Source organism: Miniopterus schreibersii (genome assembly GCF_964146895.1).
Source record: "Miniopterus schreibersii genome assembly, chromosome: 4".
Lineage (NCBI taxonomy): Eukaryota > Metazoa > Chordata > Mammalia > Chiroptera > Miniopteridae > Miniopterus > Miniopterus schreibersii.
Genome location: NC_138105.1, coordinates 80,819,562 through 80,837,966, shown reverse-complemented (window position 1 = coordinate 80,837,966; position 18,405 = coordinate 80,819,562). Strand labels below are relative to the sequence as shown.

General features: G+C 47.9%; 1 protein-coding gene across 2 annotated transcripts; it reads right to left on the bottom strand.

The window, feature by feature from the left end:
* Window positions 1–2,309: 2,309 nt before the first annotated feature.
* On the bottom strand, window positions 2,310–18,405 carry ARF1 (ARF GTPase 1). Of its 2 annotated transcripts, none has more exons than XM_081135883.1 (5): window positions 18,253–18,405; window positions 4,172–4,356; window positions 3,977–4,087; window positions 3,776–3,900; window positions 2,310–3,646 (listed from the first exon to the last, which is right to left on the bottom strand). In XM_081135883.1, exons 2-5 carry the CDS (start codon window positions 4,317–4,319, stop codon window positions 3,485–3,487), a joined length of 546 nt encoding a protein of 181 aa, XP_080992009.1. In that variant the 5' UTR covers window positions 4,320–4,356; window positions 18,253–18,405; the 3' UTR covers window positions 2,310–3,484. The 2 variants fall into 2 exon arrangements, with proteins under 2 accessions (XP_080992009.1, XP_080992010.1); XM_081135884.1 differs by having other exon boundaries at window positions 18,130–18,310.

Genomic DNA, 18,405 nt, shown 5'->3' with positions numbered 1-18,405 from the left:
CCTCACCGGGTGTCTCCGCAGTGGCTCCGCTGGCCGACTGGCATTGTCCCGAGCAGCTAAGCTGGCGTTCTTGGTGTTCACAATAATTGCCCCTAAATGTTCCAGGATTTCATGGGGATAGGGGTCTGGGTGCGTCGTTCCTATTGAGGATTGGGGATGGGCCATCTTCCCTCAGGGACCCTTGGCTCCCTGGCCCAGGAAACCAGGGCTGGTTCTCCCTGGTCGCCATGTCAGGGAGCCCTGCACAACCCTAAGAGCAGCGCCACCACGTGGAGAGCAGCCAGGGCCTCCCCAGACCCGAAAAACCAGAGGCCTGAGAAGGCAGAACCCTGGTAAGGGCTGGCTGGGGCATATAGGACTCTCAGCAGGCCTGCTGACTCCCTCTTGAGCCAGTGATTTTCCTGGTTCTAGGCCCCTTTTACTTCTTGGGATCCTCTGTAGATTGTGAGCCCAGGGAGCCCCAAGTGCATGGAGCCACATGCTACTCTAGAGGCCCAGGAGCAGTGTGGAGAGCAGTAGCCACTCTGGAGGCCAAGTGAGGGGTGTGGGGTGCAGAAGGGGGCACTACCCGGCAGAGAATTTTAGAAGGAACCATGAGAATGCCCCACAAATTTTTTGCTAGATGGGAAGGTCCCTGTTGGAGCTGCCCACTGTACCAGCCACTGGCTATGTGTAGTACTGAGGAACTTCACTCTGTGATATAGCCATATGCAGTGACTACTGTGGTGGGCCTGGCACTGTGTACCCCCCTCACAGCCAGGAGTCACAAGAGCAGGGAAGAGAAGAAAAAGCACAAGAAAGAGGAGAGAAAAAAGCACAGGACCAAGGCAGCCTCCTTGCTGACACTGGCTCCTGCTAGGTAGGTGCAGCAGCTCTGCCTTTGGAGCTGGGCAGGTAGTAGGCAGTTCCTCACAATGGGCATCCCCCGGTCTCCCCAGGGCCTGCCATTGCAGGCACAACTCTGACTCCTCCTCTCCCTGCTGCCAAGAGGCAAGGGCATGAAAGCAACTGAAGCGCAGCCCACCAGGACCCTGTTCACTCCAGGTAGGCCCTGTCCTCAGTGAAGCCTTTGAGCATGTGCCCTGCCAGGCCCAGGGAGCTGGAGGGAAGGCTTCTGGGGGCCCTACCAGGACCCTGTAAGCACGCAAGGTATCTAGGTGAGGCCTCACCCCCAGATGGCCCTAGGTGCACAAGGGGAAGACAAACCTGCCCAGAAGAGGTCCACCTACTTTAGGCTCCAAATACTGCTACTTCTATTTTTCTTTGTCTTGACTCACCCTTTGTACTTAAATAAACTTATTTTAAGGCGAAGGTTACGTGTTCCAATAGAAAGTGATGTGTAAAAGTGTACTGAATGCCTTGGGTTCCAACAGTACCACCTTAGACCTCACTGGGTGGGGGACTCCTAGTGGCCAGCAGAGGGTGGAGGGACCAGAAATTGCTAACCTGCAGGTGGGTCTTTCTGAGGTGGATGAGTGCTGGGGTAGAAGGCAGCCAGACTGGGTGCTTATAATTGGTGGGTGGAGGTAACCTTGTACTTGGAGAGACACTATTTCCTCAGCTATCCAGAGACCTGCTGCCCCATATCCCATGAGTCTGCTCTGCTTCTTCCAGGCAGGGCAGAGCTCTAGGTGCACCACCCCTTTCCCCCCTCCAGCTGGGGGGTATACCTGCAGCCACTCACCACCTCATCCACGAAAGAATGAAAACTTACAATCGCACTGGAGTAAAGACAAAACCCAGGCTAGATTCATTGTTATAAAATATATTCAATTTTGCCTCTGTCTTCAATGCCCTGGCCCTGGTTCTCAACCTGTCAGTGAGACTAGATAACGGGGCAGAGAGTTGAGCCACACACAGGGCTGGATGCCTTTGGAAGAAGGACACCTGGATCTTAGATTGGCCAGATAGCACGGTGCCCAGAAGGGCTCCAGGTCAAAGGGACAGCCCCCAAGGAGCAGGTAGGGGGCCCACAGCACCCAATGGGCACCTGGCAATGCTCCTAAAGCAATGATAGGGAAATAGACCAAGGGCTTCCATCCCTTCTAGGGGCATCTCCACAGATGATCCCAGGTCCTGGCCTCTTAGGCACACCCCACATGGGGACCTGTTGGTCCTCTTTAGGCCTGGCATCACGAAGACTGGACCAGGACTGGGAACTGGACTGCCAGGGGATTAATGAGGAAGCCCCCCAGGGGTACTGGCAGGAAAACTGGTCTGGGTAGGTCAGGGATTGGCCATATTCCCTAAGCCATTGCTGTCTATGTCCCAGCCTTGTTCAGCAGCACCCAAGCACTGGAAAGCCATGAAATAGTTAAGAGATTTTATTCTAATAGCTATAATTACAGTGCTTGTTTGTCGAAATGAAAACTGAAAACAAGTATACAAAACAGTTGATTACTAATCGTGTATTGAAAGCAGTAAGAGGTTCCACAACACCAGATAAACCAGTTCTGAGGTTTTCCCCAAGATAAATTTTAACAGCTCCAGCTTCTTCAGTGTTTATCAAAATACAAAAGAAAAAAGTAGAGGTTGTTGTTTTTGATGTCAAATCTGATCCTTGCAGGCTGAGGGAGTGAAAGCACATGTGGACGGGGCAGGGGCTCTGAGGAGCTAGACTCTAAGATGACTGGCCACCTGTCTGCGCTCCTACTAGTGAGACCCAGGCAACCTGGAGCAAGTGAGCGTGCTTGGGGACCATGGGGGGGCTCCTGTTCTGACCAGAGTGGTCCCACCAAAGCACCTATGCTGACCCACACTGACCCAAGAGAAGGCTGCGGTCCCTCTAAGGGGTGAATGGTGGCTGCAGCCCCCACCCCATTCCCTGGGCAGTGGTGTAAGCACAGGTACAAGCACAAATGCTATGGGATGCAATGACCCAGTGAGATAGAGCCAATCAGGGACTGTAAGTGACCATGCAGAATGTATTGTGGCTGGTCATGCCCACTGCACGCTCCAGACGGGAGACAGACCACAGGTGGACTGGACTCAAGCCATTACTGCAGAACCTACACTAGGCACATTTCTCCCTTCTCTGTGTTCAAGTGTCTCCTTACCTTGTATTTTTAACTATTATAAAAAAATGCACTGAGTTTGGGTTAAAAACCAACCACCAAAATGGATCTCAACACAGATCTAAAGCCCAGATGAGGAGCACTGAGCTGATCTCACAGCAACTCCTAGAGGCCCCGGGTGCCTAAAATCCCTTCTCAGTACTAAACAGTGGGTTGATTCTCTTTTTACAATAAAAAAAGCTGAGTAATATTGCATAGGAGTACCAGAAACTGCCTCAATGGAAACAAGAACTATTTACATTAAATAAAAACCCGGTTGCAGGCTGCGTCTGCACATGTACAGCATGATGAAGCACACTGGGACCGACCATGGAGACAGCTTCTGGCACTCACACCACAGGGGCACATTTGCCACATGAGAGGAAAGCAAGGGTGAAGGAGGGAGTGAGGGGGGAAGAGAAGAGTTCGGCTCACTTCTGGTTCCGGAGCTGATTGGACAGCCAGTCCAGTCCCTCATAGAGCCCGTCCCCACTGGTGGCACAGGTGGCCTGAATGTACCAGTTCCTGTGGCGCAGAGAGTGCAGACCCAGCTTGTCCGTGATTTCAGCTGCGTTCATGGCGTTGGGGAGGTCCTGGTGGAAAGGGCAGGGTGGCATGGCAGCCATGTGTCATGAGGAAGACTGGGACCCCTCCCCATCTGACCTGTGATCCCTTCAGACTCCCAGCTCCTTGGGGTGGCTTAGTAGCACTCAAGTACGTACCTGCTTGTTTGCAAACACGAGCAGAACAGCATCCCTGAGCTCGTCTTCCGCCAGCATCCGCATGAGCTCCTCTCGGGCCTCATTCACACGCTCTCGGTCATTGCTGTCAACAACAAAGATAAGACCTGCCAAGGAACAGGCATTAGTGAAGGCACTGAGGGCACTCAACCTCTCCCATAGGCCATGGCCCCATGCCCTCACCTTGTGTGTTCTGGAAGTAGTGGCGCCACAGAGGCCGGATCTTGTCCTGGCCACCCACGTCCCACACGGTGAAGCTGATGTTCTTGTACTCCACAGTCTCCACATTGAAACCTGCAGGAGCATGACCCAGTGTGAGCCAAGCCCCTAGCTGCCCCAGCCCCCTCCCCCAGCCCCCCCGTGGCCTGACCTCCTCACCTATGGTGGGGATGGTGGTCACGATCTCACCCAGTTTCAATTTGTACAGGATGGTGGTCTTCCCTGCAGCGTCCAGGCCCACCATGAGAATGCGCATTTCTTTTTTGCCAAAAAGGCCCTTGAAGAGGTTCGCAAAGATATTCCCCATGCTGTAGACCAGAGGGAGAGACACTGGCCAGAGAAACCTGCAGAGATAAGGAAGGGGTCCCCTGGTCTCTTTCTGTGCTACCCAGGGTTAGCAGCACAGGAGCAGCTCAGAGACAACCTACCCTCCCACCATGAACAGAGAGACAACCACCCTGTTTCCTCCTAGAAACTCACAGGGCAGGAGCTAAAGAAATTCTAGTTCCTAAGCTACAGAAAAAGTCCCGTCTGCTGGATATCTCAAGCCTCTTCCCCCTTCCCCATCACCCTTAGAAGGGATAGTCTGGGAACCCTAGGAATAGGGCTGATCTTTAGCACCTGACATTGATGGCTTTCAAAGGAATGCTAGTAAACCCTCTCCAATCCAACACAGAACTTTTCAAGGGGGACAGAAACAACTGAACCAAGGCCCCACAGTGTCAATTGTTCCACCAAGTCCCAGGGAAAGATGGCCCACACTCAAGATGACAAATGCATGGGGAGCTAGTCTCCCCGCCCCCGAACAAACCAGAAGCCAACCTTTTCCAACACACTGAGAGCTCAGCACTTGCCCCACAGCAGGCCAGACATGGGGACCAACAACACCTGGGCACTGAGTCCAAGGAACAACAAGGGCCCCAGGGCAGCACTGTCAGGGGCGCTCTTTCCCACCAGTGAAGGCCACCCCTGTCTCAGAGAGGAGGAGGTCTGGCCCATGTGGTGTGGCAACATGCTTGTGTGAGAACATTCATGCCATGTCCCAGCCACACTCACCCCAGGCTTCCCTCACTCAGCAGAGCAAAATCACTGGGACATCACCCAGTCAACTACTATCCAAGGTCAGAGAGCAGGCAGGAAGGGACAGGAGGCCATGGGCTGGGAAAAGTAGGCTCTCAGTCCCAGATGGCCCCCAGGGCATTGGAGCTGCCAGGCCTGGCTGGCCTCTCCACACTGCAGCACTGTCACTCTTCAACTTTTATTCCAAACAAGGAAAAAAACGATCACTTTCTCAAGTGGTGATTCACCTGCTCCCAGAAGTAGCTAAAAGCTCCTGGTCTTTGGACTCTGAAAAAACACTGCTGAGGTCAGAGGCCAGTGAAGAACATCATATGGGCCTAGCACAGATATGCCCCACTGTACCCCACTTGTGGGGCATGTCCAGACCCCCACCGACCCATGTCACCCCTGATGAAGGGCTCAGGTGGAGTCACCAGGTCTCTCTATTCTAAGGTCTCTCCACCTGAGCACTGAGTGACAATGCACACACCCCGCTCATCAAACATCCACCCTTTCAGGTTTCAGCACCTTGACATTTCCTGGCTTAACTACTGCCATGACAACTGTCAAATGGTGGTTTTCTATCTAGTCATTCCTTCCAGCTATTCCCATTCTTTGCTGTAAGAAAGCACTTTTCCTTCTCCAGGTATCAACATGAACGTGAACTCACACACTTCTCTTTCACTCAATGGGTCAGAACCAGCTGCCCCATTTTGAATGTGATGTTCTAATGGTCCCACCCTGCCCAGTAGAGCTCCTTCCAAACTAGCTTCAGTACATTTTTGACACTTTTTAATTCTTTTTGGTTTTGAACAATATTACCCATTCAAAAAATTAAATTTTAAAATTTAAAAAGATTTTTACTGTAACATTTCCTTTTCTGCAAACATCAAGTTTTCCTTAATACAAAGGATAAAAAATTATGGAACTCAGAACAAACCAACCACACATCTGTCTCATTTCACTCCTGAAATCACTACGGATAAAGTGATGCCTAACCCACAAGGATAAAAAGAATAGGGGGAGACACATTCTGGGAGCTAACACAGTGTGGGTGGGGTCTGACTGCATGCTCATCCTTGTGACCACCTTGGAACAACTGAACCAGGGGCGCTGACTCTGCTCTCCAGGCTGAGGAGTGAAGGCTTATGTTGTACTGGAAAGTAAGGGATGTGGTGCACTCTATGGGGAGGCATAGGAACCCAGAGGCCTCAAAGCAAGGACCTATGGAGGCCCCCAAACCAGCTACATCCTATCTCCCTTTAAGAATTCCCCGTGCAAGAGACCAAAAAAAAAAAACACAAACAAGGAATATGGAGGGAGGCAAGACGGGAAACAGAGACTATTTCAAAGGAAAACAAATAAAACCCTAACCCACACACAGCCTCCCAGTGTTAACAAGGTGGGATGTGCTGCCTGAGAAACAGCAGGGTGTTAACACAGGGAGTGATAGCGCAGACCTGACAAAGTGAAAAATCCACAAAAAACATGGATAAGAAAGGGAAAACTAGGAGAATATGAAAAATCAACATCTTCCTTGGGCACGGTGATGACTTTTTAGACACAACACCAAAGCCATCACCCAAGAAAGAAATAAGTGACAAGCTCAACTTTAGCTTCTACTCTGGGAAAGACACTGTCCAGAGAAGGAAAAAACATTTGCAAAAGATACATCTAATAAAGGACTGTTGTCCAAAACACACAAAAACTAGTTAAAGCCCAACAATAAGAAAATAACCAACCTAATTAAAAAATGGGGCAAAGACCTTTTATGTTGGTTTTTGTGAAGGGGATACTTTAACATTGAAACAAAGAAATACGTACAGAGAAGGCAAATGAGCCATGAAAAGATGCTTCACATCATAGGCCCTCAGGGAAGTGCAAATTAAAATCATGAGCCACCACTACATACCTACTAGAATGGCCAACATCCAGAACACTAACAACATCAAATTTGGGTGAGGATGTGGGGCAACCGGAGGGAATGCAAAATGGTGCAGCCACTTTAGAAGATAGTTTGGCAGTTTCTTACAAAACTAAACATACTCTTACAACCAACTGTGCTCCTTGGCATTAAATCAAAGGAGTTGAAATTTTATATCCATACAAAAATCTGCACACAGATGTTTACAGAAGCTGTATTCGTAATTGCCAAAACTTGGGAGCAACCAAGATGTCCTTCAGTAGGTGAATGAATAAATAAACTGTGCTACCACCATATGATGGAATATTATTCAGCACTAAAAAGAAATCAGCTATCAAGCCATGAAAAGACATGGAGAAAACTTAAATGTGTATTACTAAGTGAAAGGAGCCAATCAGAGGAGGCCACATACTGTACAATCCAACTATCTGACATTTTGGAAAAGGCAAAAACTAGGAGGCAGTAAAAAGAGCAGTGGTTGCCAGGGGTTGAGGAGACAGGAACAATGAATTGGAGCAGACAATTTCAGGGCAGTGAAGCTACTCTGCATGATACTGCAATGGTGGACACATGTTATTATCCATTGTCCAAACCCACAGAATGTACAAACACCAAAAGTGAACGTACTAATGTACACTATGGACTCTGGATGATGATGTGTCCATGAAGGTTCATCAGTTGTAACAAATGCACCACGGGGGAGGGGGGAGGAGCCTGATAGTGGGGATTTCCCACACCATGTGTGTATGGGAAATCTCTGTACCTTCCCCTCCATTTTGCTGTAAACCTAAAACTGCTCCCTTAAAAAAAAAAAAAAAAAAATCAACATCTAAGACGGAATTAAACCCACTTACTGAAGGCAGACTAAAATCTAGAACACCAAGGGTCAAGGAACTTTAAACTTAGCATCCAGAGAGATCAGACAGAAGCAGTACTGTCAACCTGTAAACTACCATACCAGCCAAAGTATGGTTTAAATACAAGGCAGAGCAAAACTCAGGTGAGAAATGCCAAGAGCCCGCAAGTAACGGGAGCCTCCAAGGTGATGGGAAGACACAGAGCCAGGCGTGAGCAGTGGCCAGCCCACACATTACTACCTACGCTGTTTAAATATGGGGCTCACCAATACAAGGGGAATTGGGAAAAACTAATGACACACAGAAAAAAATTCAAGGATAAAAACAAACAGAAGGTAATTTTTGGATTTCCTGTGGGAAAACATAAGACAGTCACCTCTTGGCTCAACAGTGTGCAATGTTCACTTAGTCACGATACTGTTACTGTTATTGCTAAGGCCAGAACTTACTTGCCCCTGACAAGCAGTATGGAGGCCTGCTATTTATGCTTGTTTTATTGTTAAAGTATCCCCCTCACAAAAACTGACAAAAAAACCCCACCTAGGCACCAAGGCGTTAACAAGGTTACCTGTACCCTCCCCAACCCCACTAGAGCAGAGGGAACATCTCCAGGTAAACCCCCCCACACCTGGGTGTGGCCTCTATATATATGTCCCTACCTCTACCTTCGGCCTGTGTCTGCCAGCCCCGATTACGAGCATAGCATGGTCCTCTCCTTCCCCAGTCAGTTTTTAAACAGATAAAAGTTATGGCGCCCCATAGAGGGAAGAAGTCACACTTGGTGGCAGAACCAGGATGGGGATGAGCACCAAGACTCAAGATTTAAGATACTATACTATGATACACAGCATTTGGTCTCTCCCCATTACAAGCATATATACCCACCCTGCACCTGGTTCAGGGACCTTGGTGACTTTCTGGCTTGTCCCCTCAGCACCGTTTACTGCTAACACAATATCTGCCGTAACAGAAAAGTTCAACACTGGCCACAGAGTTGTGCCATCCTTTTAGCACAGGTTCCAACTTGTGGGGACACCCAGCCCAGGTGCTATTTCACCTTTTACTCTACCAGAATCCTGCACACTCAAGTCAAAACCCGTTTTTCAGGTTCATCATATTAATGAACAGAGAAGACACTTATTTTCTCAGTAGAACCCCTCCTCCCCACCTGTGAGTCTGTAACTGACCAATCTAGAAGATGCAAGAGTAACAAGGGTACTTCTCTGAGCACAGACACAACCTTTAGGGTAGCATTCCAGCATTAAAGCCAAGAATAGAACACAACTCCCACATGCAAAGATCTAGAGGCCAACAAGGCCAATGATGGGGCTATGGGGCCTCCCCTCCCTGGGGAAAACATCCACCCCACTCCAATAAATGACTGCTTTAAATGCTGAAGAGAAATACATGTACCTGTGCCCTCTACATCTCCACCAAGCCTTAGTGGTTTTATGAGAAGCAGAGACAGCTCGTTTGCAATCAGAGTTGTGCAACTTGTCTCTGCAGAAGGAAAGTCTGTCAGGTTTTCTGAAACCGTTAGAGCTGGTTTATGTAACAGAATCTCAGATGACCTGAATGGTTGGGATCACTAGGAAGACACCACCAACATAGGGCGTAGTTTGGGAAACAAAACTGTGATCCAGGGAGGCAGAAAGTGAGGACTTAACTCCACACTGTGCTCCACTGGTCTCCTCTGTAAATGAGAGTTCAGGTGGATGAATCTCTTTTTGGGTGACAGAGCTTTTTGGTTTTTGCCTTCAAGTTTACTGAGGTGTAAGTTATATACCATAAAATGTACAGTTCAACAGTTCATTTGTTTTAATATCTGCAAAAAATGAATAAAGTGAAGACTTCCCTTAGGAACTGACATACATTACAAAACATTTTAAGAGTTTCATGAATGAGCAACTGCCTGTGGCAGTCACATATGTACTTAGATTATCCATTGTTGGAAAGCCCAATTCATCCCTGAATTTAAATTTAAAGGTGGATCCTTTACTTTCACAGGCTGCAAACTGCTTTTTGTACATCACCTTGGGACTCCAGCACACCAGCGAAATAAAGCCTCAAGCCATTAACTCTGTCAGTCAGCCCAACATTCAATTTCCACAGCTCTAATGTTTTTCTGCATTTGAGTAGTATACCACATTTTGTCACTATTTTATAAAAATTAGCGTTAAGAGGAAAACAGAATGTGCCAATACTAGTGATAAGAAGGTATACCTCACAGGCCTAATACAATTATGACAAAGATATGCATCAACAACAGGCACAGAACAACAATCAGCCTGAGACACTCAACGAATCTAATTAAGTTGACAGAACTTCAGATATAATTGATATAAGCACTGTATTTGTTCCAGGTGTACAATATAATGATTTGATATGTGCATATATTGTGAAATGATCACCACAAAAAAGTCTAGTTAAATAATGCCCACTACTTCGCCTAGTTAAAACTGTTTTTCTTGTAATGAGAACTTTTAAGATCTACTCTCTGAACTACATTCAAATGTGTACGATACAGTACTGTTAACTACAGTCAGCACCCTGTACATTAACTATCTTATGACTGTCAGTTTGTACCTTTTGACCCACCCCCCACCCATTTCCCCAACCCCGAACTTTCTTTTTTTTTTTTTTTTAATATTTTTATTTTATTTTAAATATATCTTTATTGATTTCAGAGAGAGGAAAGGAGAAGGAGAGAGGGAGATAGAAACATCAATGATGAGAGAGTCACTGATCAAGCCCACAACCCGGGCATGTGCCCCGACCGGGAATCAAACCCAGATCGCCTGGATCCCAGGTCGATGCTCAGCCGCTGAGCCATGCCTGGCTGGGCCCCAACCCTGAACTTTCAACAAACAAAAGGACATGCAACAATATTCTAGAACTGTTATCACTCTGGTCTGCATCTAAAGATGAGTTTCGATAAGACGTTTTTCAAAACAAAACTTTCAGGATGTTTTGCAGGAACCAATCAGGCACAAGGGTTGGCCTCTATGCAAGATTATGCCCCCCCCCCCCCCCAGAAGGCCAGTATCTTACACTGGAGGGCTGGTCTCTAATACATCCTTTACACAGCATCTCCCACACCTGAAGGAGGGCATTATCTGTCAGGTCTGATTTTTAGGAGGAACAACCAGTGAAATTCAATTTAGATCACTCTTTGCCAGCTTAAGACTCAAGATGAAATTCTTAAAATGATAGCTAGAAATGAGTTTCATTCATGTATGTGACTGTTGATTGGCAGTAACATGAAGTTAACACCCAAGAGCCACTGTCACTGCCTAACTGAACAGACACCTAGCAACCACAAGGCACATGTAAGAACAGCGTAACTGCAATTAATCCTATTTACCATTGCCTACAAAAGCCAAAGCATTTAATCAAACATATTTGTTTTGTAGCTCCCCTTTATTCACAATCTTAAAGTTTTACTTATTATTTAACATAACTGTACTCAAAGCAATTTACCAAACACACAATGTCCTGAAATCTACAGATGGGGGGCAAATAACCAGATGGGCCAGCCCAAATGAAAACAATATCTATGTGGGACACTGAACCCAAATGTCACAGGGTCTCCACTGGAGTGAAACCAGGATGGAGGAGACCCACAGATGAGGCCTGCTTGGAGCTGTGCCGGGAACAGCTCTCACAGCTCTGTGCACCTGTCCTTGTGGACCTGCTTCTCTGTATTTCCTCCCCCAACCTGTCCCTGGGCAGGTCTTCCAGAATAATCCTACATTCCTGACCGCCCTGCAGCCTTGCAGGCCTCTCTGAGTATTCTCTGGCCTGTGGAATGGAACAACTTAATCAATCAGGTCCTACAGGCCCTGATGTGGGCACATGGTCTCCTGTTGAGGGGTCACAGCACCCTAATGAGCACTTCCACTCTGGCAGTAAGAGCACAGATACCCTCTGTCTGACCCCAAGTGCAGTTAAATCTGAAGGACCTGTTACTAGAAAAAAAAAACAACAAAGATGAAAAATACAATTTTGTGTTAACCCACAACAAATTAAACTGAAAACGGAGAAAATTAATTTCTGACTAAAATGCAAAGCAGGATTTAATCAACCATGGGCAATTCTAAAGCACCCAGAAACCCTGAAAAGTGTCCTACCACCAACCCCTTACTAATTTTGCAAATTATTAGTTAGTGGTCCTTTGGAAGTCAATTAGAATTCTTTCAATCCAATACAGTGGAAACTAGAGGACGAGCAGTTTGGGATCAGCTTGAAGCTCCTCAGCAAGTTGCCTGGGCGTGTTCTGACCCCAGCTGTGGTCCCAGTGCCCTCGCCACACCCATCTCTTCATGCTGTGCCTACCAAGCCCTTTGCTCAACCTCTGAAAGCCAAGCTCAAATGCCACCACCTTCCATAGGAAGGTCAGTTCCTCTCTATTCTCAGCACACCCTTGACACACCTTAGAGCGAATAGTCACCACACTCACAAAAGGAAAAGCTGTGCGAGGAAAACAGAGCTGGGCACACAGAGGCCTACAATACTCAGTGAATCCAACTGACAAGTGGAAAACGAGAGTGCAGCAATGGCAGTGCCTGCGCCTCCTCCCTCACCTGATCCATAAGCTCTGTTCTTGGAGACCTCTAGGTCAAGCAACATCAAAAGCTGCTTGTCAGGCCCAGCCAGTGTGGCTCAGTGGCTGAGTGTCGACCTAGGAACCAAGACATCATGGTTCAATTTCCGGTCAGGGCACACAACTGGGTCTTGGGTTCAATCCCCAGTAGGGGACATGCAGGAGACAGCCTGACAGATGATGTTTCTCTCTATGCCTCTCCTTTCCTCTGTCTCTCTTTCTCAAAAAACAAAAACAAGCTGCTTGTGACATCTGGGCCCCCTCAATGCAGTTAGCAGCTTCAGCCCCTGGCATGCACCCACCCATACACCCAACAAAAGGAAAGGTGGGCACACCACACAGTCGTGGGTTTCAGTTCTAGTAGTAAGAACATGAAGAGAGAAAACAATTCAGGATTCTGATTTCTTCTGTGAAGTAAATCATGTTCGTTACTTCACTCCTTTAATCATGTGGCCACTGCAAACATGCAGAAGCATCCAGTCTCTATTCTGGTGCCTTCTCAAAGAGGCCACCCAGGTCCACCATTCAACCAGCACTAGGGTGGGGCTCTAAGACCACTCTCCATACCCTTGAAGAAAAAGGGAACTGTAACAATGAGCCCTCAGAGCCCTTCCAAGCCTCAGAATGGCAGGCAGTCCCCGCGGCTTTCTTGGCAGAGGGGCTTTGGTCAGGGGTTAAGCCAATCTCCAAAACTTGATTTTTGCCTTCAGGGAACTTTCCTTTTGAAAACAGAGTTTACAAAATTGCAGCCCCACCTCTTTTTCCAAAGCACTGGCTTCCGGATGACACAGAAAAGGAAAGTGTAAGAAGGAGCTGAGAGCCTGTTAGATTCCCCCCACCTCTGGGACAAGCCCCCTGCCAGACCTGCTACAGTGGCAGCCAGTGCCAGCTCAAGCACTCAAAGGGGTAGGGGGGCTCAGGACGCCCTTATTCTCATCCTCCAAGAAGCTGCTCTTGACTGAGAGGCCACAGCAACCTCTCAATGGGCTTTTTCCAACCTCTGGTCACACTTTAGAAGGAAGCCCTGGTGTCAGGGAAATCTCATTCACACGCCTGCTCACACCAGCCTCTGCTTAAAATCTCCCAGATCCCTGCCACTGCACTGCCCACTATACTCTGCGTCTGGCACAAGCACACCCCCAACACTGCCCTTCTCGGCCATTTACTCCTGGGGAGTGTGGCCCCTAAACATGCCCCCGTATTTTTATTCCCAGCTAGAAACCCTCCCTCACCCCCAGAGCCCATTCCCCTCAACACACAAATCTCCCAGCAAAATCTAACCCTCCTGCCCTTCTCTACTTTAACACTAAGCAACTTTCTCCCAGTTTCTTAGACTCAAACCCCAGAGATACCCACAATCCCTTTCACCATTCCTCTTATCCCCAAATGTCTGCTTGACCAGCAAGTCCTACTTCTCCCTTTGAAAGATGTATCCCCACCACCAGGTGCCTGTGCCCTGGTGCAGCCACCTCATCTCCCCTCTGGCACCTCAACAGCCTGTAGCTTCTACTCCACAAGGTATTCTCAGTGCCAGCAAGAGGGGACTGTAGGATAAGTCAGATGACTCAGATGTGAATTCAAGTCCTTACACAGGTCAGAACGGGCATTTCACAGCACCACCTTTACTATCCTGAAAGGAAGCTAGCAGACAACACAACCAACATCTGCTCTCATTGTAAAATATCCATTATACATTACCCAACTGTAATATAAATACGAAACGAAGGATAGTGACTTAGAATAAAATACCTGCTTCAATGCTAGGCTTGCTTTCCCTTTCTGCTCACTGCCAGGACCCTGCATCTCCACTAGGCCCCATTCTGCCAGTGGGGGCCTCCTCTGCCCAGAACTCATCATCTTCGTCACACTTCCATCTTCCTCCACTGTGTACCTCCCTGGGCACCCAAAGGATTCACCATCAAGGAGAGGATAAAAAGAACTGTAAAAGAGCACTTACCAGGGCCCTTAGGGATTAAAAAGCAAAAAAATTAATCACACATGCCTACAAATACACTTTCCCTAAAAATTAGTTTGTCAGGAAAAACCTATCAAGTCAACAATGAATTTCAAGCTGCTTTAAAATTATACATGAGTGGTACAGTCAGAACATTCCTTTGATGGTTCAGTGAGGAGACCAGGGCTGTGGGGACACTGTGACTCCTCAGGGCAAAAGTGAGAACCTCACCAATGTGCAGTACACAGGAGGATATACACACAATCTGCTTCCTACACCTGCTCTTAGGTGCGTGCAACTGGTGACTCAATACATTTTCATTGATCTCCCCAAGAATTGGCAAGATCCAATATCACTTTGACACAAGAGAAATGCTAGAAGCTATAATTTTAAGCAAAGTTTCACCACCCAAATATAAATTAATGGATCCGATCAGTTAATTAGGAACTGCATACTCATCTTACAGAGGAAACTTCAAGAAAAATACATCATTACCAACAATTTTTAAAAGAATCCTGAATTTCTGAATCCCATGATCAAAACACTGGCACATATAACGTTGCCTTCATTCCTATTCTTTGTGAATGGGTCTAGACAGAATCTTAAAATTGCTTTCTTGGTCATTTGTATCTAAGTCAAATTGAGAGGGTGCTGCAAAAACAATCTGACATATAATACAAACTGTAAGATGATAGCTATTTTACATTATGACTTGCTAGCTCGCTAGCATCCCTCTGAGGAGCATTACTTATTAAAACTCTGATTAAACATTAATTAATGTTTCCAAAATGCACTATACACTTTAACTTCTGAAAATGTGCACGGACCATACCTGGACCTCCTATTAATTTATGCCCTATACTAACAGTCACACCGGTGGCCTCAGAGATGTGTAAAATAGAATCATTTCCAATTGCTACATGTGTAAAATCTGCTCTCCTCCCTCCCCTCTTCCCTTTCTGTCTGCTGATGACAGGCTGCCAAGCTCTTGTTGCCACTGTGTGCAAAAAATAGGAAACAAGGGTGTTAGGGACAAGGAGGTAGGTTCCTGCATTAGACAGACTTACCATTCCTCTCCTAGGAATGAGAAGCTTTGATGCCCCCCTCCCCCAGTATATCAGGTCATCTGATCCATCTGAGAATTCTGAACATCTTCCAGAATAGTGACACAGCTATAGTCATAACAGGTGCAGTGCAACTGTATTTTAAAGAGTTTCTAGCATAAGAAGATAGAACCTAAAGATGAAGGAAATGAGCTGAGATGTTATGTGTGGCCTGAAATCAAGACACCCCCCCCCCCCGGCATACTCACATATTCCCTTTATTTGCCAGTAGGAAAGGTCATACCCAACCCCAGTAGTAGGTCAAAATCATTTAAAAAAAAACCACTTCAGATGATCCTGGAAGGACACCTCTAACACCATCCACCCCAGTGAAGTATAGAGAGCAAGAGGTAAGTTCTTATCTAATTTTAAGATCCCAAATGAAATTTTTTTCATTCATGTTTCTCTCCCACCTCTGACAGATGTGTACTTTATTTCCTTTCATTCTCCTAATTGGAAGTCAAGGGGAAGAATGTTCATGGGACAATGTGCAGAGACAATCATGAATGGCATGGCAAGCCCAGGCTAGCTGGGGTCTGAACACTTACTCAGTAAACTATCACAATCCTTAGGAAGGTTGACCTTACGTGAGCAAAAGCACATTTAAATGCGTATGTCAAAGCAGCATTCAATTTGGAAAATCTGAAGAAAACTGATTCAGCTCTCTCAAACCAAGTTAACATACTATTGATGAACTTGCACACAGTTTTCCCCTTGGTTAGGCTTATTCCTGTGCCCATTTGACTCTGCATATCATCCCTGAGGCCAATGCTACACAATGAATTCCACTGAAATCTACAGATAAATCAAAATATACCTTCCTACAGTTTCAAGCCCATCTGGTTTTGGTAGAGGCAGCTTAGCAGGTCTGAATGTGTCTTCAAATTGTGCAAGAGGCAAAGCAAATAGCTAGAACACACGATTTAAAAACCAGAACTGTGAGAAGCACAGAACCAGTTTTTGCTTTCTACTAACTTTCTTAGTGGTGAACAGACAGCATGTGAGTCAGCTATTATCCAAGCCAACTATTTTAAGTCTTTTTAAAGTAGCAATTCTGTATACCTGTATCTGAAGATAGCCCTGATGGGAATAGGATGTTTCTAATGCCAAAGTGATAAGGATTTACTTTTGACAGGACATTCCTGAAGACAGTGACACCTGTAAGGAGGCACAGCTACATTCTGCCCATTATGGAGAGAAAACTTTTATGAGAAGAAAACAGTATACTCTAATAAAGTGGTCAGGTTTGTGATTAACATACACACTCAATTACTCCTAACTTTGTACCCAGCTAGATAGTAACACCACGCATTCAAGTTCTTAGTTTTGGCTACTTGTGGAGGTTGCTGAAAACTCTGAGGACAACACACTTACAACCCCATTTGTCAGATACTAGAATTGCCTCAGCAGAGGGCCACAATGTACCCCAGCAACTCATACTCTTTCAGACACACAGCTGGAAAGGTAAGACCATCATGCAAAACAGCTGGCAGAATAAAGTGCTGACCACTAGTTCTGAAACAAGAAGTAGAGCTGACCACTGGAACACCAGTAGTAGCATCAACTACACAGCTCTCAACAGTGACTTCCCAAACCACTCCAAAGCGTTTGGATTCCCTCCTCTCCTGCCAATAACTTCTTGTGCAATTCCGCTCAATCCATTTAAAACGACAACTTAGTGTTTTGAGGAAATTGGAGAGTGCCACCTAGCTAAAAAGTGCCGTCGGAGTTTTGACTAGCTAATATTTTAAGTACTCTGTAATTAATTGGCAAGACTTATGAATAAAGCTACAATTTTACAGGCCCTAACCACCTGGATTGTGCAACAAGAAAGTGTTAAGGCGTCCTGCTAGTGAGGCCATCGTTCTATAGGTAAGTTAAAGATTCACCAGGTCGGAAGAGTGTGCTCATCTCTGCCAAGGAGCCCTGGAAGCAAGCTTGGCATTACAGCAAACTTTGATAAAGGGACCCTGCACAGAAGTTCCCATTCAGACCCTAGGACCTCGCCCCACTGCACAGCCCAGGAACTCGGGTCGGGCCCCGCCCCACCCTACCCGTCCCATCCTCAGAGCAAACAGGAACTGGGCTCAAACCCTGGTCATCGCGTGACCTTGGCCGCGTCCCGGGACAGAGGCCTCAGTTTCCTGGTCCTCTAAACCCCGAGGCGAGAGGCGGAGCAGGAAGCGGGGCTTCCTGGGGAGCCCGCGGCCTGGCCGGACTTCCGGGCGCCAGCCCCGACGGCCCTGGGAGGATCGGGGCCATGGCCGAGGCTAAACGGGAGACTGACCCCCGACCTGGCCCAATCTCAACTCGACCTCGACTTGAGCCCCGACAGGAGACTGACGCCGGTCCCCACCTCTGCCCGGCCTCGACTAGACCTCCAGTGCAGCCCTACTCGCCTGCCCCACCGCGCCTCGGTCCCAAGCCTGGCCTCGACCCCGGCCCCAGCCTAGCCTCGACCCTCACCGCCCCATCTTCGCCTTGGTCCCCAGCCCGGCCTCGCCTCGCCTCGCTTCAGACTCGGCACTCACCTTGGCCCCTGGCCCTGCCTCGCCTCGCTTTAGCCTCGGCCCCCACCACGGCCCCCGGCCCAGCCTCGCCTAGCGTCCTTCCTCACCGCGGTCCCCGGCCCGGCGTCGGCCCTCTCCGCCCCACCACTCCAGCCGCTGTAGGCAGGGCCTCGTGCGGCCTAGGCCAGCTCCCGGCCGCAGCCCCCGCCGGCCCACGGCCCCCGCCTCACCCTCGGCAGCCGCGGTGCTGCTACTGCTCCGAGCCAGGCGTTGGTTTCGCTCCCACAAGATGGCGGCTCTGACGGCAGCCACGTCAGTGCCTGCTGCCGCGGGGGACGCTGGGAATGGGGCAGGCCACCGGGGCTCCGCCCACGCCCCGCCTT

Excerpts from the sequence above, each read along its gene's own strand:
- ARF1 (XM_081135883.1), bottom strand. The coding sequence starts at position 4,319 with ATGGGGAATATCTTTGCGAACCTCTTCAAGGGCCTTTTTGGCAAAAAA. Across the intron at positions 4,088-4,171 it reads GACCACCATCCCCACCATAG|GTTTCAATGTGGAGACTGTG; the intron begins GTGAGGAGGTCA and ends ATGCTCCTGCAG. Across the intron at positions 3,901-3,976 it reads CTACTTCCAGAACACACAAG|GTCTTATCTTTGTTGTTGAC; the intron begins GTGAGGGCATGG and ends GTTCCTTGGCAG.